Genomic DNA, 19,682 nt, shown 5'->3' with positions numbered 1-19,682 from the left:
CGACGCTCTTGTTCCTGTTCCGAGCGGCAGGAGCGAGTCTCAGCTCTGCTGTGGTTTTTTTTTGTTGTTGTTTTTAAATCCCGGGTTTGAGCCTCGGCGCCACGAAGCAGCTCTTTTTCTTTCCGCGTCGTCTCCGGAGAAGAGATGGCGGATCGCCCGTTAGGTCTGGAAAGCGAGCTCCACGCCTTCATGGAGGTGCTGCTCAAGGCGATCGTGTACGAGGTGTCGGAGGTTTTCCGAAACGGGACGGCCGACGCCGCGGACAAGTTTCAGAGCAAACTCCGGGGCATCTCGCAGGTCCTGGTGAGACGGGCGGTGGTGAAGATCACCCAGTTCGTCGAGGACAGTGTCGGGGGCGAGATGGCGCGGCTGAAGCAGGAAAACGAGAGGCTGAAGGTGAGATTGCGGTTCTGGGAGAAGGAGCCGGGAGCAGGAGGAGATCGGGGACAGACAGATCGTGGTGGACACACGCCTCCCTGTGAAATCGCCGCAGAGATAAAAGAAGAAATGGACGCGGAACCGGAGCTGGCAGGTCAGTGGGGGTGACTTCTGTAAAATAACAGTGCCTCGTGTGTTGAAAACCAGTATCTTGAACGTCCTCACTGGTGTGAATCCAGTGGAGGGGTGCGGAGTGAAGTGGGACAGACTTGTGTGATGTGGCGACAGGGGTCTTGACTGGAAACCGAAGCGTTTGTTTTCCCCTCCGGTTGTGGTGCTGAAAACATCTGTAATACAGCAACAGGGCCGAAGACACGTCGTTTCGGCCTCAATTATTGTGGACCTGAATCAATTTTGTGTCATGTGGCGTCGTCGTATGCTTCTACTTACAAATACTTCTCAATCATTTGATTTGCTCTTGGCTCAATGGCGGACCTGGTGTGCGATCTGCGTGCCTCTCTCTCTCAGTGCAGTGTTAATGTACTGGAGTGTCCAGTCAGTGTGTCTGTATGAACCCCTCTCTCTCTCAGTGCAGTGTTAATGTACTGGAGTGTCCAGTCAGTGTGTCTGTATGAACCCCTCTCTCTCTCTCAGTGCAGTGTTAATGTACTGGAGTGTCCAGTCAGTGTGTCTGTATTAACCCCTCTCTCTCTCTCTCTCAGTGCAGTCTAAATGTACTGGAGTGTCCAGTCAGTCAGAGTGTCTGTATGAACCCCTCTCTCTCTTAGTGCAGTGTTCATGTACTGGAGTGTCCAGTCAGTGTGTCTATATGAACCCCTCTCTCTCTCAGTGCAGTGTTAATCTACTATAGTGTCCCATCAGTCAGCCTGTCTGTATTAACCCCTCCCTCTCTCTCAGTGTAGTGTTCATGTACTGTAATGTTCAGTCAGTGTGTCTGTATTAACCCCTCTCTCTCTCAGTGCAGTGTTAATGTACTGGAGTGTCCAGTCAGTGTGTCTGTATGAACCCCTCTCTCTCTCAGTGCAGTGTTAATGTACTGGAGTGTCCAGCCAGTGTGTCTGTATGAACCCCTCTCTCTCTCAGTGCAGTGTTAATGTACTGGAGTGTCCAGTCAGTGTGTCTGTATGAACCCCTCTCTCTCAGTGCAGTGTTAATGTACTGGAGTGTCCAGTCAGTGTGTCTGTATTAACCCCCCTCTCTCTCTCAGTGCAGTGTTAATGTACTGGAGTGTCCAGTCAGTGTGTCTGTATGAACCCCTCTCTCTCTCAGTGCAGTGTTAATGTACTGGAGTGTCCAGTCAGTGTGTCTGTATGAACCCCTCTCTCTCTCTCTCAGTGCAGTGTTAATGTACTGGAGTGTCCAGCCAGTGTGTCTGTATGAACCCCTCTCTCTCTCAGTGCAGTGTTAATGTACTGGAGTGTCCAGTCAGTGTGTCTGTATGAACCCCTCTCTCTCAGTGCAGTGTTAATGTACTGGAGTGTCCAGTCAGTGTGTCTGTATTAACCCCCCTCTCTCTCTCAGTGCAGTGTTAATGTACTGGAGTGTCCAGTCAGTGTGTCTGTATGAACCCCTCTCTCTCTCAGTGCAGTGTTAATGTACTGGAGTGTCCAGTCAGTGTGTCTGTATGAACCCCTCTCTCTCTCTCTCAGTGCAGTGTTAATGTACTGGAGTGTCCAGTCAGTGTGTCTGTATGAACCCCTCTCTCTCTCTGTGCAGTGTTAATGTACTGGAGTGCCCAGCCAGTGTGTCTGTATGAACCCCTCTCTCTCTCAGTGCAGTGTTCATGTACTGGAGTGTCCAGTCAGTGTGTCTGTATGAACCCCTCTCTCTCTCAGTGCAGTGTTAATGTACTGGAGTGTCCAGTCAGTGTGTCTGTTTGAACCCCTCTCTCTGTCTCAGTGCAGTGTTGATGTACTGGAGTGTCCAGTCAGTCAGTGTGTCTGTATGAACCCCTCTCTCTCTCTCTCAGTGCAGTGTTTATTTACTGGAGTGTCCAGTCAGCGTGTCTGTATGAACCCCTCTCTCTCTCAGTGCAGTGTTAATGTACTGGAGTGTCCAGTCAGTGTGTCTGTTTGAACCCCTCTCTCTGTCTCAGTGCAGTGTTGATGTACTGGAGTGTCCAGTCAGTCAGTGTGTCTGTATGACCCCCTCTCTCTCTCAGTGCAGTGTTAATCTACTATAGTGTCCCTTCAGTCAGCCTGTCTGTATTAACCCCCCCCTCTCTCTCAGTGCAGTGTTAATGTACAGGAGTGTCCAGTCAGTGTGTGTGTATGAACCCCTCTGTCTCTCAGTGCAGTGTTAATGTACTGGAGTGTCCAGTCAGTGTGTCTGTATTAACCCCTCTCTCTCAGTGCAGTGTTAATGTACTGGAGTGTCCAGCCAGTGTGTCTGTATGAACCCCTCTCTCTCTCAGTGCAGTGTTCATGTACTGGAGTGTCCAGTCAGTGTGTCTGTATGACCCCCTCTCTCTCTCAGTGCAGTGTTAATCTACTATAGTGTCCCTTCAGTCAGCCTGTCTGTATTAACCCCCCCCTCTCTCTCAGTGCAGTGTTCATGTACTGTAATGTTCAGTCAGTGTGTCTGTATGAACCCCTCTCTCTCTCAGTGCAGTGTTAATGTACTGGAGTGTCCAGTCATTGTGTCTGTATGAACCCCTCTCTCTCTCAGTGCAGTGTTAATATACTGGAGTGTCCAGTCAGTGTGTCTGTATGAACCCCTCTCTCTCTCAGTGCAGTGTTAATGTACTGGAGTCTCCAGCCAGTGTGTCTGTATGAACCCCTCTCTCTCTCAGTGCAGTGTTAATGTACTGGAGTGTCCAGTCAGTGTGTCTGTATTAACCCCTCTCTCTCAGTGCAGTGTTAATGTACTGGAGTGTCCAGTCAGTGTGTCTGTATTAACCCCTCTCTCTCTCTCTCTCAGTGCAGTCTAAATGTACTGGAGTGTCCAGTCAGTCAGAGTGTCTGTATGAACCCCTCTCTCTCTTAGTGCAGTGTTCATGTACTGGAGTGTCCAGTCAGTGTGTCTATATGAACCCCTCTCTCTCTCAGTGCAGTGTTAATCTACTATAGTGTCCCATCAGTCAGCCTGTCTGTATTAACCCCTCCCTCTCTCTCAGTGTAGTGTTCATGTACTGTAATGTTCAGTCAGTGTGTCTGTATTAACCCCTCTCTCTCTCAGTGCAGTGTTAATGTACTGGAGTGTCCAGTCAGTGTGTCTGTATGAACCCCTCTCTCTCTCAGTGCAGTGTTAATGTACTGGAGTGTCCAGCCAGTGTGTCTGTATGAACCCCTCTCTCTCTCAGTGCAGTGTTAATGTACTGGAGTGTCCAGTCAGTGTGTCTGTATGAACCCCTCTCTCTCAGTGCAGTGTTAATGTACTGGAGTGTCCAGTCAGTGTGTCTGTATTAACCCCCCTCTCTCTCTCAGTGCAGTGTTAATGTACTGGAGTGTCCAGTCAGTGTGTCTGTATGAACCCCTCTCTCTCTCAGTGCAGTGTTAATGTACTGGAGTGTCCAGTCAGTGTGTCTGTATGAACCCCTCTCTCTCTCTCTCAGTGCAGTGTTAATGTACTGGAGTGTCCAGCCAGTGTGTCTGTATGAACCCCTCTCTCTCTCAGTGCAGTGTTAATGTACTGGAGTGTCCAGTCAGTGTGTCTGTATGAACCCCTCTCTCTCAGTGCAGTGTTAATGTACTGGAGTGTCCAGTCAGTGTGTCTGTATTAACCCCCCTCTCTCTCTCAGTGCAGTGTTAATGTACTGGAGTGTCCAGTCAGTGTGTCTGTATGAACCCCTCTCTCTCTCAGTGCAGTGTTAATGTACTGGAGTGTCCAGTCAGTGTGTCTGTATGAACCCCTCTCTCTCTCTCTCAGTGCAGTGTTAATGTACTGGAGTGTCCAGTCAGTGTGTCTGTATGAACCCCTCTCTCTCTCTGTGCAGTGTTAATGTACTGGAGTGCCCAGCCAGTGTGTCTGTATGAACCCCTCTCTCTCTCAGTGCAGTGTTCATGTACTGGAGTGTCCAGTCAGTGTGTCTGTATGAACCCCTCTCTCTCTCAGTGCAGTGTTGATGTACTGGAGTGTCCAGTCAGTCAGTGTGTCTGTATGAACCCCTCTCTCTCTCTCTCAGTGCAGTGTTAATGTACTGGAGTGTCCAGTCAGTGTGTCTGTATGAACCCCTCTCTCTCTCTGTGCAGTGTTAATGTACTGGAGTGCCCAGCCAGTGTGTCTGTATGAACCCCTCTCTCTCTCAGTGCAGTGTTCATGTACTGGAGTGTCCAGTCAGTGTGTCTGTTTGAACCCCTCTCTCTGTCTCAGTGCAGTGTTGATGTACTGGAGTGTCCAGTCAGTCAGTGTGTCTGTATGAACCCCTCTCTCTCTCTCTCAGTGCAGTGTTTATTTACTGGAGTGTCCAGTCAGCGTGTCTGTATGAACCCCTCTCTCTCTCAGTGCAGTGTTAATGTACTGGAGTGTCCAGTCAGTGTGTCTGTTTGAACCCCTCTCTCTGTCTCAGTGCAGTGTTGATGTACTGGAGTGTCCAGTCAGTCAGTGTGTCTGTATGACCCCCTCTCTCTCTCAGTGCAGTGTTAATCTACTATAGTGTCCCTTCAGTCAGCCTGTCTGTATTAACCCCCCCCTCTCTCTCAGTGCAGTGTTAATATACAGGAGTTTCCAGTCAGTGTGTGTGTATGAACCCCTCTGTCTCTCAGTGCAGTGTTAATGTACTGGAGTGTCCAGTCAGTGTGTCTGTATTAACCCCTCTCTCTCAGTGCAGTGTTAATGTACTGGAGTGTCCAGCCAGTGTGTCTGTATGAACCCCTCTCTCTCTCAGTGCAGTGTTCATGTACTGGAGTGTCCAGTCAGTGTGTCTGTATGACCCCCTCTCTCTCTCAGTGCAGTGTTAATCTACTATAGTGTCCCTTCAGTCAGCCTGTCTGTATTAACCCCCCCCTCTCTCTCAGTGCAGTGTTCATGTACTGTAATGTTCAGTCAGTGTGTCTGTATGAACCCCTCTCTCTCTCAGTGCAGTGTTAATGTACTGGAGTGTCCAGTCATTGTGTCTGTATGAACCCCTCTCTCTCTCAGTGCAGTGTTAATATACTGGAGTGTCCAGTCAGTGTGTCTGTATGAACCCCTCTCTCTCTCAGTGCAGTGTTAATGTACTGGAGTCTCCAGCCAGTGTGTCTGTATGAACCCCTCTCTCTCTCAGTGCAGTGTTAATGTACTGGAGTGTCCAGTCAGTGTGTCTGTATTAACCCCTCTCTCTCAGTGCAGTGTTAATGTACTGGAGTGTCCAGTCAGTGTGTCTGTATTAACCCCCCTCTCTCTCTCAGTGCAGTGTTAATGTACTGGAGGTTCCAGTCAGTGTGTCTGTATGAACCCCTCTCTCTCTCAGTGCAGTGTTAATGTACTGGAGTGTCCAGTCAGTGTGTCTGTATGAATCCCTCTCTCTCTCTCAGTGCAGTGTTAATGTACTGGAGTGTCCAGTCAGTGTGTCTGTATGAACCCCTCTCTCTCTCAGTGCAGTGTTAATGTACTGGAGTGTCCAGTCAGTGTGTCTGTATGAACCCCTCTCTCTCTCAGTGCAGTGTTAATGTACTGGAGTGTCCAGTCAGTGTGTCTGTTTGAACCCCTCTCTCTGTCTCAGTGCAGTGTTGATGTACTGGAGTGTCCAGTCAGTCAGTGTGTCTGTATGAACCCCTCTCTCTCTCTCAGTGCAGTGTTTATTTACTGGAGTGTCCAGTCAGTGTGTCTGTATTAACCCCTTTCTCTCTCTCAGTGCAGTGTTAATGTACTGGAGTGTCCAGTCAGTGTGTCTGTATTAACCCCTCTCTCTGTGCAGTGTTAATGTACTGGAGTATCCAGTCAGTGTGTCTGTATTAACCCCTTTCTCTCAGTGCAGTGTTAATGTACTGGAGTGTCCAGTCAGTGTGTCTGTATTAACCCCTCTCTCTCAGTGCAGTGTTAATGTACTGTAGTGTCCAGTCAGTGTGTCTGTATTAACCCCTCTCTCTCTCTGTGCAGTGTTAATGTACTGGAGTATCCAGTCAGTGTGTCTGTATTAACCCCTCTCTCTCAGTGCAGTGTTAATGTACTGGAGTGTCCAGTCAGTGTGTCTGTATGAACCCCTCTCTCTCTCAGTGCAGTGTTAATGTACTGGAGTGTCCAGTCAGTGTGTCTGTATGAACCCCTCTCTCTCTCAGTGCAGTGTTAATGTACTGGAGTGTCCAGTCAGTGTGTCTGTATTAACCCCTTTCTCTCTCTCAGTGCAGTGTTAATATACTGGAGTGTCCAGACAGTGTGTTTGTATGAACCCCTATCTCTCTCTCAGTGCAGTGTTAATGTACTGGAGTGTCCAGTCAGTGTGTCTGTATTAACCCCTCTCTCTCTCTCAGTGCAGTGTTAATGTACTGGAATGTCCAGTCAGTGTGTCTGTATTAACCCCTCTCTCTCTCTCAGTGCAGTGTTAATGTACTGGAGTGTCCAGTCAGTGTGTCTGTATTAACCCCCCTCTCTCTCTCTCAGTGCAGTGTTAATGTACAGGAGTGTCCAGTCAGTGTGTGTGTATGAACCCCTCTGTCTCTCAGTGCAGTGTTAATGTACTGGAGTGTCCAGTCAGTGTGTCTGTTTTAACCCCTCTCTCTCAGTGCAGTGTTAATGTACTGGAGTGTCCAGTCAGTGTGTCTGTATGAACCCCTCTCTCTCTCTCAGTGCAGTGTTAATGTACTACAGTGTCCAGTTAGTGTGTCTGTATGAACCCCTTTCTCTCTCTCAGTGCAGTGTTAATGTACTGGAGTGTCCAGCCAGTGTGTCTGTATTAACCCCTCTCTCTCTCTCAGTGCAGTGTTAATGTACTGGAGTGTCCAGTCAGTGTGTCTGTATTAACCCCTCTCTCTCAGTGCAGTGTTAATGTACTGGAGTGTCCAGTCAGTGTGTCTGTTTTAACCCCTCTCTCTCAGTGCAGTGTTAATGTACTGGAGTGTCCAGTCAGTGTGTCTGTATGAACCCCTCTCTCTCTCTCAGTGCAGTGTTAATGTACTACAGTGTCCAGTTAGTGTGTCTGTATGAACCCCTTTCTCTCTCTCAGTGCAGTGTTAATGTACTGGAGTGTCCAGTCAGTGTGTCTGTATTAACCCCTCTCTCTCCGTGCAGTGTTAATGTACTGGAGTGTCCAGTCAGTGTCTCTGTATTAACCCCCCTCTCTCTCTCAGTGCAGTGTTAATGTACTGGAGTGTCCAGTCAGTGTATCTGTATTAACCCCTCTCTCTCAGTGCAGTGTTAATGTACTGGAGTGTCCAGCCAGTGTGTCTGTATGAACCCCTCTCTCTCTCAGTGCAGTGTTCATGTACTGGAGTGTCCAGTCAGTGTGTCTGTATGACCCCCTCTCTCTCTCAGTGCAGTGTTAATCTACTATAGTGTCCCTTCATTCAGCCTGTCTGTATTAACCCCCCCCTCTCTCTCAGTGCAGTGTTCATGTACTGTAATGTTCAGTCAGTGTGTCTGTATGAACCCCTCTCTCTCTCAGTGCAGTGTTAATGTACTGGAGTGTCCAGTCATTGTGTCTGTATGAACCCCTCTCTCTCTCAGTGCAGTGTTAATATACTGGAGTGTCCAGTCAGTGTGTCTGTATGAACCCCTCTCTCTCTCAGTGCAGTGTTAATGTACTGGAGTGTCCAGCCAGTGTGTCTGTATGAACCCCTCTCTCTCTCAGTGCAGTGTTAATGTACTGGAGTGTCCAGTCAGTGTGTCTGTATTAACCCCTCTCTCTCAGTGCAGTGTTAATGTACTGGAGTGTCCAGTCAGTGTGTCTGTATTAACCCCCCTCTCTCTCTCAGTGCAGTGTTAATGTACTGGAGGTTCCAGTCAGTGTGTCTGTATGAACCCCTCTCTCTCTCAGTGCAGTGTTAATGTACTGGAGTGTCCAGTCAGTGTGTCTGTATGAATCCCTCTCTCTCTCTCAGTGCAGTGTTAATGTACTGGAGTGTCCAGTCAGTGTGTCTGTATGAACCCCTCTCTCTCTCAGTGCAGTGTTAATGTACTGGAGTGTCCAGTCAGTGTGTCTGTATGAACCCCTCTCTCTCTCAGTGCAGTGTTAATGTACTGGAGTGTCCAGTCAGTGTGTCTGTATGAACCCCTCTCTCTCTCTCAGTGCAGTGTTAATGTACTGGAGTATCCAGTCAGTGTGTCTGTATGAACCCCTCTCTCTCTCTCAGTGCAGTGTTAATGTACTGGAGTGTCCAGTCAGTGTGTCTGTATGAACCCCTCTCTCTCTCAGTGCAGTGTTAATGTACTGGAGTGTCTAGTCAGTTTATCTGTATTAACCCCTCTCTCTCTCTGTGCAGTGTTAATGTACTGGAGTGTCTAGTCAGTGTGTCTGTATTAACCCCTCTCTCTCTCAGTGCAGTCTTAATGTACTGGAGTGTCCAGTCAGTGTGTCTGTATGAACCCCTCTCTCTCTCAGTGCAGTGTTAATGTACTGGAGTGTCCAGTCAGTGTGTCTGTATGAACCCCTCTCTCTCTGTGCAGTGTTAATGTACTGGAGTGTCCAGTCAGTGTATCTGTATGAACCCCTCTCTCTCTCTGTGCAGTGTTAATGTACTGGAGTGTCTAGTCAGTGTGTCTGTATTAACCCCTCTCTCTCTCTCTCTCAGTGCAGTGTTAATGTATTGGAGTGTCCAGTCAGTGTGTCTGTATGAACCCCTCTCTCTCTCTCAGTGCAGTGTTAATGTACTGGAGTGTCCAGTCAGTGTGTCTGTATGAACCCCTCTCTCAGTGCAGTGTTAATGTACTGGAGTGTCCAGTCAGTGTGTCTGTATGAACCCCTCTCTCTCAGTGCAGTGTTAATGTATTGGAGTGTCCAGTCAGTGTGTCTGTATTAACCCCTCTCTCTCTCAGTGCAGTGTTAATGTACTGGAGTGTCCAGTCAGTGTGTCTGTATGAACCCCTCTCTCAGTGCAGTGTTAATGTACTGGAGTGTCCAGTCAGTGTGTCTGTATGAACCCCTCTCTCTCTCTCAGTGCAGTGTTAATGTACTGTAGTGTCCAGTCAGTGTGTCTGTATGAACCCCTCTCTCTCTCAGTGCAGTGTCAATGTACTGGAGTGTCCAGTCAGTGTGTCTGTATGAACCCCTCTCTCTCTCTCTCAGTGCAGTGTTAATGTACTGTAGTGTCCAGTCAGTGTGTCTGTATGAACCCCTCTCTCTCTCAGTGCAGTGTTAATGTACTGGAGTGTCTAGTCAGTGTGTCTGTATGAACCCCTCTCTCTCTCTCTCAGTGCAGTGTTAATGTACTGTAGTGTCCAGTCAGTGTGTCTGTATTAACCCCTCTCTCTCTCAGTGCTGTGTTAATGTACTGGAGTGTCCAGTCAATGTGTCTGTATGAACCCCTCTCTCTCTCAGTGCAATGTTAATGTACTGTAGTGTCCAGTCAGTGTGTCTTTATGAACCCCTCTCTCTCTCAGTGCAGTGTTAATGTACTGGAGTGTCCAGTCAGTGTGTCTGTATGATCCCCTCTCTCTCTCAGTGCAGTGTTAATGTACTGGAGTGTCCAGTCAGTGTGTCTGTATGAACCCCTCTCTCTCTCAGTGCAGTGTTAATGTGCCACAGATTCTCAATTAGATTGAGATCAGAGCTTTGACTGGGCCATTGTAGGACATTCTCCTTTTTGTTTTTGAGCCACTCCAATGTTACTTCGGCCTTGTGATTGGGATCATTTAGAAGAGGTGTTAGTGGGGCCAGCAGGGGGCGCTCACCCTGCGGTCCGTGTGGGTCCTAATGCCCCAGTATAGTGACGGGGGACACTAGACTGTAAACAGGCGCCGTCCTTCGGATGAGATGTCAAACCGAGGTCCTGACTCTCTGTGGTCATTAAAAATCCCAGGGCGTCTCTTGAAAAGAGTAGGGGTGTCACCCCGGCGTCCTGGCCAAATTTCCCATGGGCCCTTACCAATCATGGCCTCCTAATAACCCCCCCTCTCTGAACTGGCTCCATCCCTCTGCTCTCCTCCCCACTGAGAGCTGGTGTGTGGGGAGCGTTCTGGCGCACTATGGCTGCCGTCGCATCATCCAGGTGGGGGCTGCACATTGGTGGCGGTAGTGGGATTCCCCCTGACCTGTCAAGCGCTTTGAGTGGAGTGTCCAGAAAAGCGCTATATAAGTGTAAGCAATTATTATTATTATATCATTGTCCTGCTGAAAGATACACTTTCCCCCAAGCTTCGGTTTTTTTAGCAGACTGAAACAGGTTCTGCCGCAGTATTTCCCTGTGTTTTGTGCCATTTTTGCTTCTGTTTTAACGAGATGCCCCGGTCCCAGCTGATGAAACGCAGCCCCAGAGCACGATGCTACCCCCACCGTACACTGTAGGTGTACGCCGAGGTGTGGGCAGTGTTAGATTATCCGATCCAATCCAATTGAGAATCTGTGGCACCATTTGAAAATTGGTGTGCATTGTGGTGCATCCGACTAACCTGATCAACCTGGAGCAGAATTGCCTGGATGACGAGGCCGAAATCTTCTCCTGGACAGTGTGCAGAGCTGGACTTCAGGCTGTTACTGCTGCAAAAGGTGGCTCTACAAGATATCAAAATGTGGGGATCGCATGCTTATGCAGACAGCATATTTCAGTTTTTTGTTATTTTTCTTAAGAATATTTCCTAACATGAACAATCACATTAAAATCGTTCATTTTGAGTTTCAGTGCCGAGAAAGAAACATATCGCAGAGAACTGAATTTCACTGTAGGATTTGTAATTGAATTGGTCGAGGGTCTGAATACTTTTGCAAGCCACTGGATGTTAGTCATGTATAATAATATTTGCTGACACCTTATAGAGCGCTTTTCTGGACACCCCACTCAAAGCGCTTGACAGGTCAGGGGGGATCCCACTACCGCCACCAATGTGCAGCCCCCCCACCTGGATGATGCTCCAGTCCGCCCAGCACACAGCAGCTCTCAGTGGGGAGGAGAGCAGAGTGATGGAGCCAGTTCAGAGAGGGGGGGTTATTAGGAGGCCATGATTGGTAAGGGCCAATGGGAAATTTGGCCAGGACGCCGGGGTGACACCCCGACTCTTTTCGAGAAACGCCCTGGGATTTTTAATGACCACAGAGAGTCAGGACCTCGGTTTGACGTCTCATCCGAAGGACGGCGCCTGTTTACAGTCCAGTGTCCCCCGTCACTATACTGGGGCATCAGGACCCACACGGACCGCAGGGTGAGAGCGCCCCCTGCTGGCCCCCACTAACACCTCTTCCAGCAGCAGCCTTCGTTTTTCCCAGGAGGTCTCCCATCCAGGTACTGACCAGGCTCAAACCTGCTGAGCTCCAGTGGGGGGGGGGGGGGGGGCTGCCAGCTGGGAGCTGCAGGGTGATCTGGCAGATTATGTCTCTCTCACTGTGGTACGGTGGACTCCTAGAACCTTAGAAATGGCTTTGTAACCCTTTCCAGACTGATGGATATCAACAGCTGTTTTTCTGATCTCTTCAGGCATGTTCTTTGATCGTGGCATAGTGTGTTTGTTGAATCTTTTTCAAATCCTTTTTCACGGGTGTCAAGTTGTTGAGAACTCGGCTCGCAAAAACTCACGTTTATGAGTTTCTTTCTGTCCTGTGAGAAGATTAATGGGAATTCCGTCTTTTATCGTAGCTTATGGACAGTGTTTCCTTTTTTCAGTCTCTATTGGGATGTCTCGTCCTTTGTCTAGGAGTTTTAAAAGTGGTTTGAGGTTTAGAGTTTGTGTGGCTTTCACTGAGCACTTCCTGCTTGGAGAAGAAAGCAGTCTTGTTCCGTCAGTATTTGCAGGGACATTTCAAGGGCAGAGTCTCCTGCCAGGTTGGTCTTTTTGGTGTTTTGGTGCTGCTCTTTGTCTGCGAACTTTTCTGTTCTTCCTGTCGCATGATTTTGAACTGAATTGACTACAGACACTGGAGCTGCATCCTGATGCATAATAATTAATAATTGCTGACACTTATATAGCGCCTTTTCTGGACACTCCGCTCAAAGCGCTTGACAGGTCAGGGGGGATCCCACTACCGCCACCAGTGTGCAGCCCCCACCTGGATGATGCTCCAGTCCGCCCAGCACACAGCAGCTCTCAGTGGGGAGGAGAGCAGAGTGATGAAGCCAGTTCAGAGAGGGGGGTTATTAGGAGGCCATGATTGGTAAGGGCCCATGGGAAATTTGGCCAGGACACCAGGGTTACACCCCTATTCTTTTCGAGAAACGCCCTGGGATTTTTAATGAGCACAGAGAGTCAGGACCTCGGTTTGACGTCTCATCCGAAGGACGGCGCCTGTTTACAGTCCAGTGTCCCCCGTCGCTATACTGGGGCATCAGGACCCACATGGACCGCAGGGTGAGAGCGCCCCCTGCTGGCCCCACTAACACCTCTCCCAGCAGCAACCTTAGTTTTTCCCAGGAGGTCTCCCCCTCCAGGTACTGACCAGGCTCACACCTGCTGAGCTTCAGTGGGGGAGGCTGCCAGCTGTGAGTTGCAGGGTGAGATGGCTGCTGGCATAGTCTGATTGGAGATACTGGTGATTGCACCCAGGGCCTCATGTATGTGGCTGAACATTTCCTTTTTTGCTGTTGGGTCCAGAACCCCACCTGGACAGAGACGTGGATGAGATCTGCTTCCATCGGGGTGTCATGATTTTATTATTATTTTCATCCCCATTTTGTGTTTTAACCACTCATTGGTGTTGGACTCGGGTGAATCTCAGGCTTGAAAGTGAGCTTTAACATCTTAATCTAGACTCGGTCATTAAAATGTTTTTCTTTGCTGTCTCAGATTTGGTTTTCCGCTTTTTTTATTTTCTGGTGAATAATCTCTTCTGCACCTAAAGGTCTTGTTCTCTCGTCCTGTGTCTGCAGGGTCGGAGGTCAGCGCCCTCCCTGACGCTGGGGACAGGGCTCCTCTTGAACAGCAGCCCAGCGAGGAGGAGGAGGAGGAGGAGGAGGGGGAGTGGGGCTCCTGTCTGAGGCAGGTGACAGAGCTCGCCGCCGCACAAGGGAAAGAGAGACTCAGACAGAGGGTGGAGGATCTGGACTCAGTGCACGTGGTGAAGTCAGAGCCTGAGAGTGAGACAGCTGGGCTCTTCGAATCTGATGACTTCACCGACGAGAGTAATAATCCAAATACTGAGAATATTGCTGAAAGTTTTGATGACCTGAATTGTGTATCCGTTCATTGGCATAGAGAAGAGGAGCTGAATGAACTGGACGTGTTTAATATTATAAAGTTGGAGGAGGAGCCTCAGATGATTGACACTCCTGAGCAGCCCACTGAGGGACACGACGAAGAGAGCCCAGCTCAGCTGCCGGGCACGACGCAGGGTTATTACAGGGAGCGTTCGCGCGGTGAGCAAGCACAGCACAACCAGGAGATCAGCGAGCACCGGTCGAGGCCCTGCTCGGATGGAGGGGACAAGCCGTCATCACAGCAGAGACCGGAGCAGCGTCTGTCTCAGTCCGGCCCCTCAAAGCCCCGCCAGCGCCTCCCCACAGGAGAAAGGCCGTTCAGCTGCAGTCAGTGCGGGAAGAGGTTTAATACGTCAAGTCAGGTAAAAAGCCACCTGCGCATTCACACGGGGGAGAGACCGTTCATCTGTGGCCAGTGCAGGAAGACTTTTAACCACCTGAGCACCTTAAAAAGGCACCTGCGCATTCACACGGGCGAGAAACCGTTCAGCTGTCGTCAGTGCGGGAAGAGTTTTAGTGACCTGGGCAACTTGAAGAAGCACCAGCGCATTCACACCGGAGAGAGACCGTTCATTTGTAACCAGTGCGGGAAGAGTTTTAGTTGGTTAGGCCGCCTAAAGACCCACTATCTCATTCACACAGGGAAGAAGCCATTCAGCTGCAGTCAGTGTGGGAAGAGTTTTAGCACGTCAAGTCATTTGAAAAGGCACCAGCGCATTCACACGGGAGAGAGGTACTATTGCACGCAGTGCGGGAAGAGTTTTAGCCGATCCAACGACTTGAAAACCCACCAGCTCATTCACACCGGGGAGAAGCCATTCAGCTGCGGTCAGTGCGGGAAGAGTTTTAATCACTCGTGCACCCTGAAAACGCACCAGCGCCTTCACACGGGCGAGCGATACAGCTGCGGCCAGTGCGGGAAGTGTTTTAGTCGGGCGCGCGACCTAAAGACGCACCACCTCATCCACACGGGCGAGAAACCGTTCAGCTGCGGTCAGTGCGGGAAGAGTTTTAATCAGCTGAGCACCTTAAAGACCCACCAGCGCATCCACACGGGAGAGAGACCGTTCAGCTGCGCTCAGTGCGGGAAGCGTTTTATCAAGTCGGGCAGCTTGAAGACCCACGAGCGCACCCACACGGGAGAGAGACCGTTCAGCTGCGCTCAGTGCGGGAAGAGATTTAGCGAGATGAGCAAGCTGAAAAGGCATCAGGGCGTCCACACCCGAGACCGTTCAGCTGTAGTCGGTGTGGAGGGAGATTTAGCAACTCAGGCATCTTAAATTAAAAAAAAAACACACACACACACAAATACCAACTTCTTCAGCTGTAATAATTGCGAAAAAGTCGAAATGCTCAGACGCCTTAAAAGGTCAGTGTTACATCCACCCAGGAGAGAAACCATTCAGCTGGAATGTGGGAGAAAGTCCTCATAGAAAGCACTAGCTTAATTCTTCCTGACACTGAATTGATCTTTCCCGTGTGAATGGTTTTGTCCGGTCTGCACATCCAGGAGGTCTGCACATCCTTTTCTAAAGTAACGCATTTTGTGGTCTTGACAGTCTGTCTGCCCGTTTTTTTTTACCATACGATCTGCACATAAAAAAAACAAACGCGCCACAATTGTTAAAAAGTAATTTCAAATAAAAGGCTAGCAAAATGGGTTGGATAGGTGTACATTCCCCCGAGTTAGGACTTGGCGTTTGCTTGAATTACAGCCAGAATCGTGTTTTCATTGGTCTATATTGGGAGACCTCCTGGGGAAAACTAAGGTTGCTGCTGGAAGAGGTGTTAGTGGGGCCAGCAGGGGGCGCTCACCCTGCGGTCTGTGTGGGTCCTAATGCCCCAGTATAGTGACGGGGACACTATACTGTAAACAGGCGCCGTCCTTCGGATGAGACGTCAAACCGAGGTCCTGACTCTCTGTGGTCATTAACAATCCCAGGGCGTTTCTCGAAAAGAGTAGGGGTGTCACCCCGGCGTCCTGGCCGAATTTCCCATGGGCCCTTACCCATCATGGCCTCCTAATAACCCCCCCTCTCTGAACTGGCTTCATCCCTCTGCTCTCCTCCCCACTGAGAGCTGGTGTGTGTGGGGAGCGTTCTGGCGCACTAGGGCTGCCGTCGCATCATCCAGGTGGGGGGGCTGCACATTGGTGGCGGTAGTGGGATTCCCCCTGACCTGTCAAGCGCTTTGAGTGGAGTGTCCAGAAAAGCGCTCTATAAGTGTCAGCAATTATTATTATTATTATATCAATGTAACACACTTAACTTTGGTAGCAAGGAGATGTTGTTCATTACCAGTGTAGCAGCAAAGAATATTTTTCCCCTCCAAGGGAACAAATCTCGTGCTCACAAACCAATGGGTGTTTTTGCCTGATGAAATTAAGGCCATGGGGCTCTTTCTGGCCCCATCCTGAAGCTCCAGGTGTTTTCAGTTCAAAGCGATAGCCGAGAGGCGCGGAGTTCCTCCCACCCCTTTCTTGAATTGATCCTCTGCTATTGTCCATCAAGCACTTGGTGTACATCAAAGTATTACCTTGTTTTTAAAGTTCTTTTCTGCTTATCTGGCTTATTATCAGAGTACCATTTTCAGACCCTCAGAAATCCAAGTCAAGCACGCTTTTCCCGGGTTCCGGAGGGAACTCGAACCGGGGTAATGCAGTTTAAAGCCACCTAAGATCGGCGCAGCATGCTACAGAACCTGGAACTGGTTAAAGCCCTTAAAACGGAATTGGATCGCATCATCCAAGAAAGATATGAGGCCAGGTGGTACTCATATCGTCGAGGTTGCCTTTCATCGAACAAGGTTCAGAACCGCCTGCCCAGAGACCTGATGTAAGTATCATTTGGTTTCGTGGGTGGACAGGTGACTGACACTGCCATTGGTGGCTGCATCATGACCAGCGGGCTAGTCTGGATGTTACTCTCATGCATCAGGACTTTACAGGACGGGCGAAGTAGATTTAGAGGTATGCTAACCACCTGACGTTTACCTACCCCTCTTGAACATCTTGGTACTTTGTAACACCGTTGGTTGGCTCTCTATAACGTATATGTTAGCCATATATGCTAAATTAAGCTTATTAATAGACAGTTATCTACCTATATGAATGTAACTTGTATCCTATAGCGTATCCGAAGCATAAGGTGTGTCCTCTCTGTAGAAATGTTTCGTTTTGTGCCCTCCCTGAATTCTCGAGAATGGATGTGGATAGCAAATGTCGACCCTTGCTGTGAACACCACTGAAATCTCTTTTCGGTTTGAAGGACACCCGCGTCTCAGGACTGGGGGCTATGCAGCGGTAAGGCGTATCATTACGCTTAGAGTTAAAAAAAAAAAAAACCCCGAAGTGTTATGAAAGATCTTTCCGTTGCTTTGACAAGGCAGTTGGGGCCTGCAGGCCCTGTTTGTTAAGAAAGATGTTCCAGGTCTGGGACACAGGTCAGGATTTCAGAAAGCTGTGATCATCCTAAAGTGTCCTAATGATGCGTGGCGCAGTTTCCCTCTGATGAGCCCATTCGTCAAAGTTCACTGTCCTTCAAAGGGTATCCACCAATGAGGGACCTGCAGGGTTATACCAGCAGCCTTATCACCCTGCAACTCACCACTGGCAGCCCCCCACTGGAGCTCAGCAGGTGTGAGCCTGGTCAGTACCTGGATGGGGAGACCTCCTGGGGGAAAACTAAGGTTGCTGCTGGAAGAGGTGTTAGTGGGGGCCAGCAGGGGGCGCTCACCCTGCGGTCCGTGTGGGTCTTAATGCCCCAGTATAGTGACGGGGGACACTAGACTGTAAACAGGCGCCGTCCTTCGGATGAGACGTCAAACCGAGGTCCTGACTCTCTGTGGTCATTAAAAATCCCAGGGCGTTTCTCGAAAAGAGTAGGGGTGTCACCCCGGCGTCCTGGCCAAATTTCCCATTGGCCCTTACCAATCATGGTCTCCTAATAACCCCCCCTCTCTGAACTGGCTTCATCACTGTGCTCTCCTCCCCACTGAGAGCTGGTGTGTGGGGAGCGGACTGGAGCATCATCCAGGTGGGGGCTGCACACTGGTGGCGATAGTGGGATTTCCCATGACCTGTAAAGCGCTTTGAGTGGAGTGTCCAGAAAAGCGCTATTTAAGTGTAAGCAATTATTAATTCTTATTATTATACCTGATAACACCCTAACCAATCATACCTTAAAAGCTAGCACCCCACTCATTTTCATTGGTTAACTCGCTCGTCTTTTCTGTCCAGCTGAGCTGGCAATATGACTTGACTAACCTCTTGTCTGCCAGCAGTGAGGACATAATTCTCTAACATTACATAACATTTCTAACAGACATAACATTTATCTTAGGTTGCCAGGCTGAGAGAATGAGTCCGTTAAAAAGCAGTATTCAGCCCCCAAAATATTCTTTCTGGAGCAGAAAAAACCTTGTGTTCATGAGCCCACTGTTATTTTTGCCTGATATTGACATCCTGAATATCCAGGTATATTCAGCAAAAAAATATAGTCAAGATGACTCCCTCCTCCAGCTAACTACAGGCAGAAGTTTCCTTGGAAATGCTAGGCAAAGCCCTCTTCCTTTCTCTCTGCACTGGGGTATGCATAGGCCAGCTCTGTCTTTCCAACAGTAAACTTCATTATTCGCATTATAATTCTCGAGAGTTGAGCTATTGTTCCGAACATGTTTGTTAGTTTATGGAAGTAAGTGCTGTTTTACTCGTATCTGAGAATATGCGATTTAACTACGCGAGACTGATATGAAACCCACGAGGTAGATCATAACAAATGTTCTAGTTGATGTATTTAATCTCAAACGTTCTTAATCCTTATTTTGTAACCCTCGAGTGAATGATCGGCCTTTTCTATCCCAGCACATCATTTCACTTATGTATCCTGTTACTTTTGTTGTTATGCATGTTTAACTGTACTATCAATAAATTATTTAGAATCTGTGCGGGAGTATCTAAATTATTGTGTGTTTCATTCCGAAGTCTTCAAAGCACTGTGGAAGTGTACCGTTACAAATGAATTGTTATAGTAAATTAAAACCCTCACATTGCTATAGTGCAGAACCTGTTTTTCCATTCCAAACTGTATGACTGTGAAGGACGCAGGTGCTGAACTAACAGCGAATTGTATGAAACTGTATTATATGAATTGTATACTGAATCTGCAAGCATTCATGATGGTACAAGCGAGATAGAGAAGGTATTTTCATACAACAAGGGCACAGATTACCCTGAGGTATGAACGAAAAGCACTTCCACAGCCACAGGACGGGAAGAACGCTTAATACACATTTTTACCTCAATTCATCTTTATTTGTCATTATACTTACACAGGTGCATAGTATAGTGAAAAGTGTTTCTCATGAGTCACTCAGGCGCAGTTTATAAATAGGACAGAAGATGAGACAGTAACACAATAACAGTGTAATAACGTAATCAAAACTGTGCAAAATCCGCAAACAGAGAAAAGGACACAACAGGACAAAAACAGTGCAAGGTCATTCTTGGAACAGTGCAAAAATAGTACGGTGATTTATAAATATTACGACTAATACAGATTTCCTGAGCTACCGAAGGGACAGTACAACTTCGGCTTACACTCGGTTGTCGTGTGTGTGTGTAGTGGTGTAGGAGTACAGTCATCGGGGGTACAGGAAGTGAGAGTATGATGGGAAGGAGTGGGGGGCGTCACCAGCTTGAGGGCTCTGGGGAAGAAGCTCTTTTGGAGTCTAGTTGTGTGCGACTGGAGCTAATTCCAAGTTTGTTTACCTTATTACCAATTAAGTAATTACCTATTAGGAATGACCTAATTCCAAGTTTGTTTGTTTTTTAAAAAGTGCTCAAAAAATACAATTGTTCAGGCGGAGAGCTGCGTCGGCGTGCGCTGGGCTTCATAAATCTCATCGAACACCTTCCGGATGCACAGTAGGACACGAACCAGAAGTCATAAATGGATTCTGCCTGGAAGGGTGTTTAAAACAGAGGACAGGAGGCACCCAGATATGGAAAGGGGGGTAGGGAGAGGGGTGGCAGGGTGGCACAGGAGTTGGCATTGGCTCCGGAGCGCTGCCTCTGTGGCTCAGGAACTGCGT

The 19,682-nt window shown here is 48.7% G+C and overlaps 1 protein-coding gene across 1 annotated transcript; it reads left to right on the top strand.

The window, feature by feature from the left end:
- Nucleotides 1–88: 88 nt before the first annotated feature.
- LOC148813347 (uncharacterized) lies at nt 89–18,534 on the top strand. Its single transcript, XM_088908316.1, has 2 exons — nt 89–532; nt 13,266–18,534. The coding sequence occupies exons 1-2, from the start codon at nt 145–147 to the stop codon at nt 14,870–14,872; spliced, it is 1,995 nt and encodes a 664-aa protein (XP_088764442.1). The 5' UTR covers nt 89–144; the 3' UTR covers nt 14,873–18,534.
- Nucleotides 18,535–19,682: the final 1,148 nt, after the last annotated feature.

This window comes from Atractosteus spatula, assembly GCF_055471065.1.
Source record: "Atractosteus spatula isolate fAtrSpa1 chromosome 10 unlocalized genomic scaffold, fAtrSpa1.hap1 SUPER_10_unloc_1, whole genome shotgun sequence".
Taxonomy (NCBI): Eukaryota; Metazoa; Chordata; class Actinopteri; order Semionotiformes; family Lepisosteidae; genus Atractosteus; species Atractosteus spatula.
The sequence above is the reverse complement of the archived record's forward strand: the minus strand, read 5'-3'. Positions and strand labels throughout refer to the sequence as shown.

What these genes read in the sequence shown, in the direction of transcription:
- LOC148813347 (XM_088908316.1), top strand. Translation starts at nt 145, where the DNA reads ATGGCGGATCGCCCGTTAGGTCTGGAAAGCGAGCTCCACGCCTTCATG. An exon ending in CGCGGAACCGGAGCTGGCAG is followed by an intron (nt 533 to 13,265) that starts GTCAGTGGGGGT and finishes CTGTGTCTGCAG; the next exon opens with GGTCGGAGGTCAGCGCCCTC.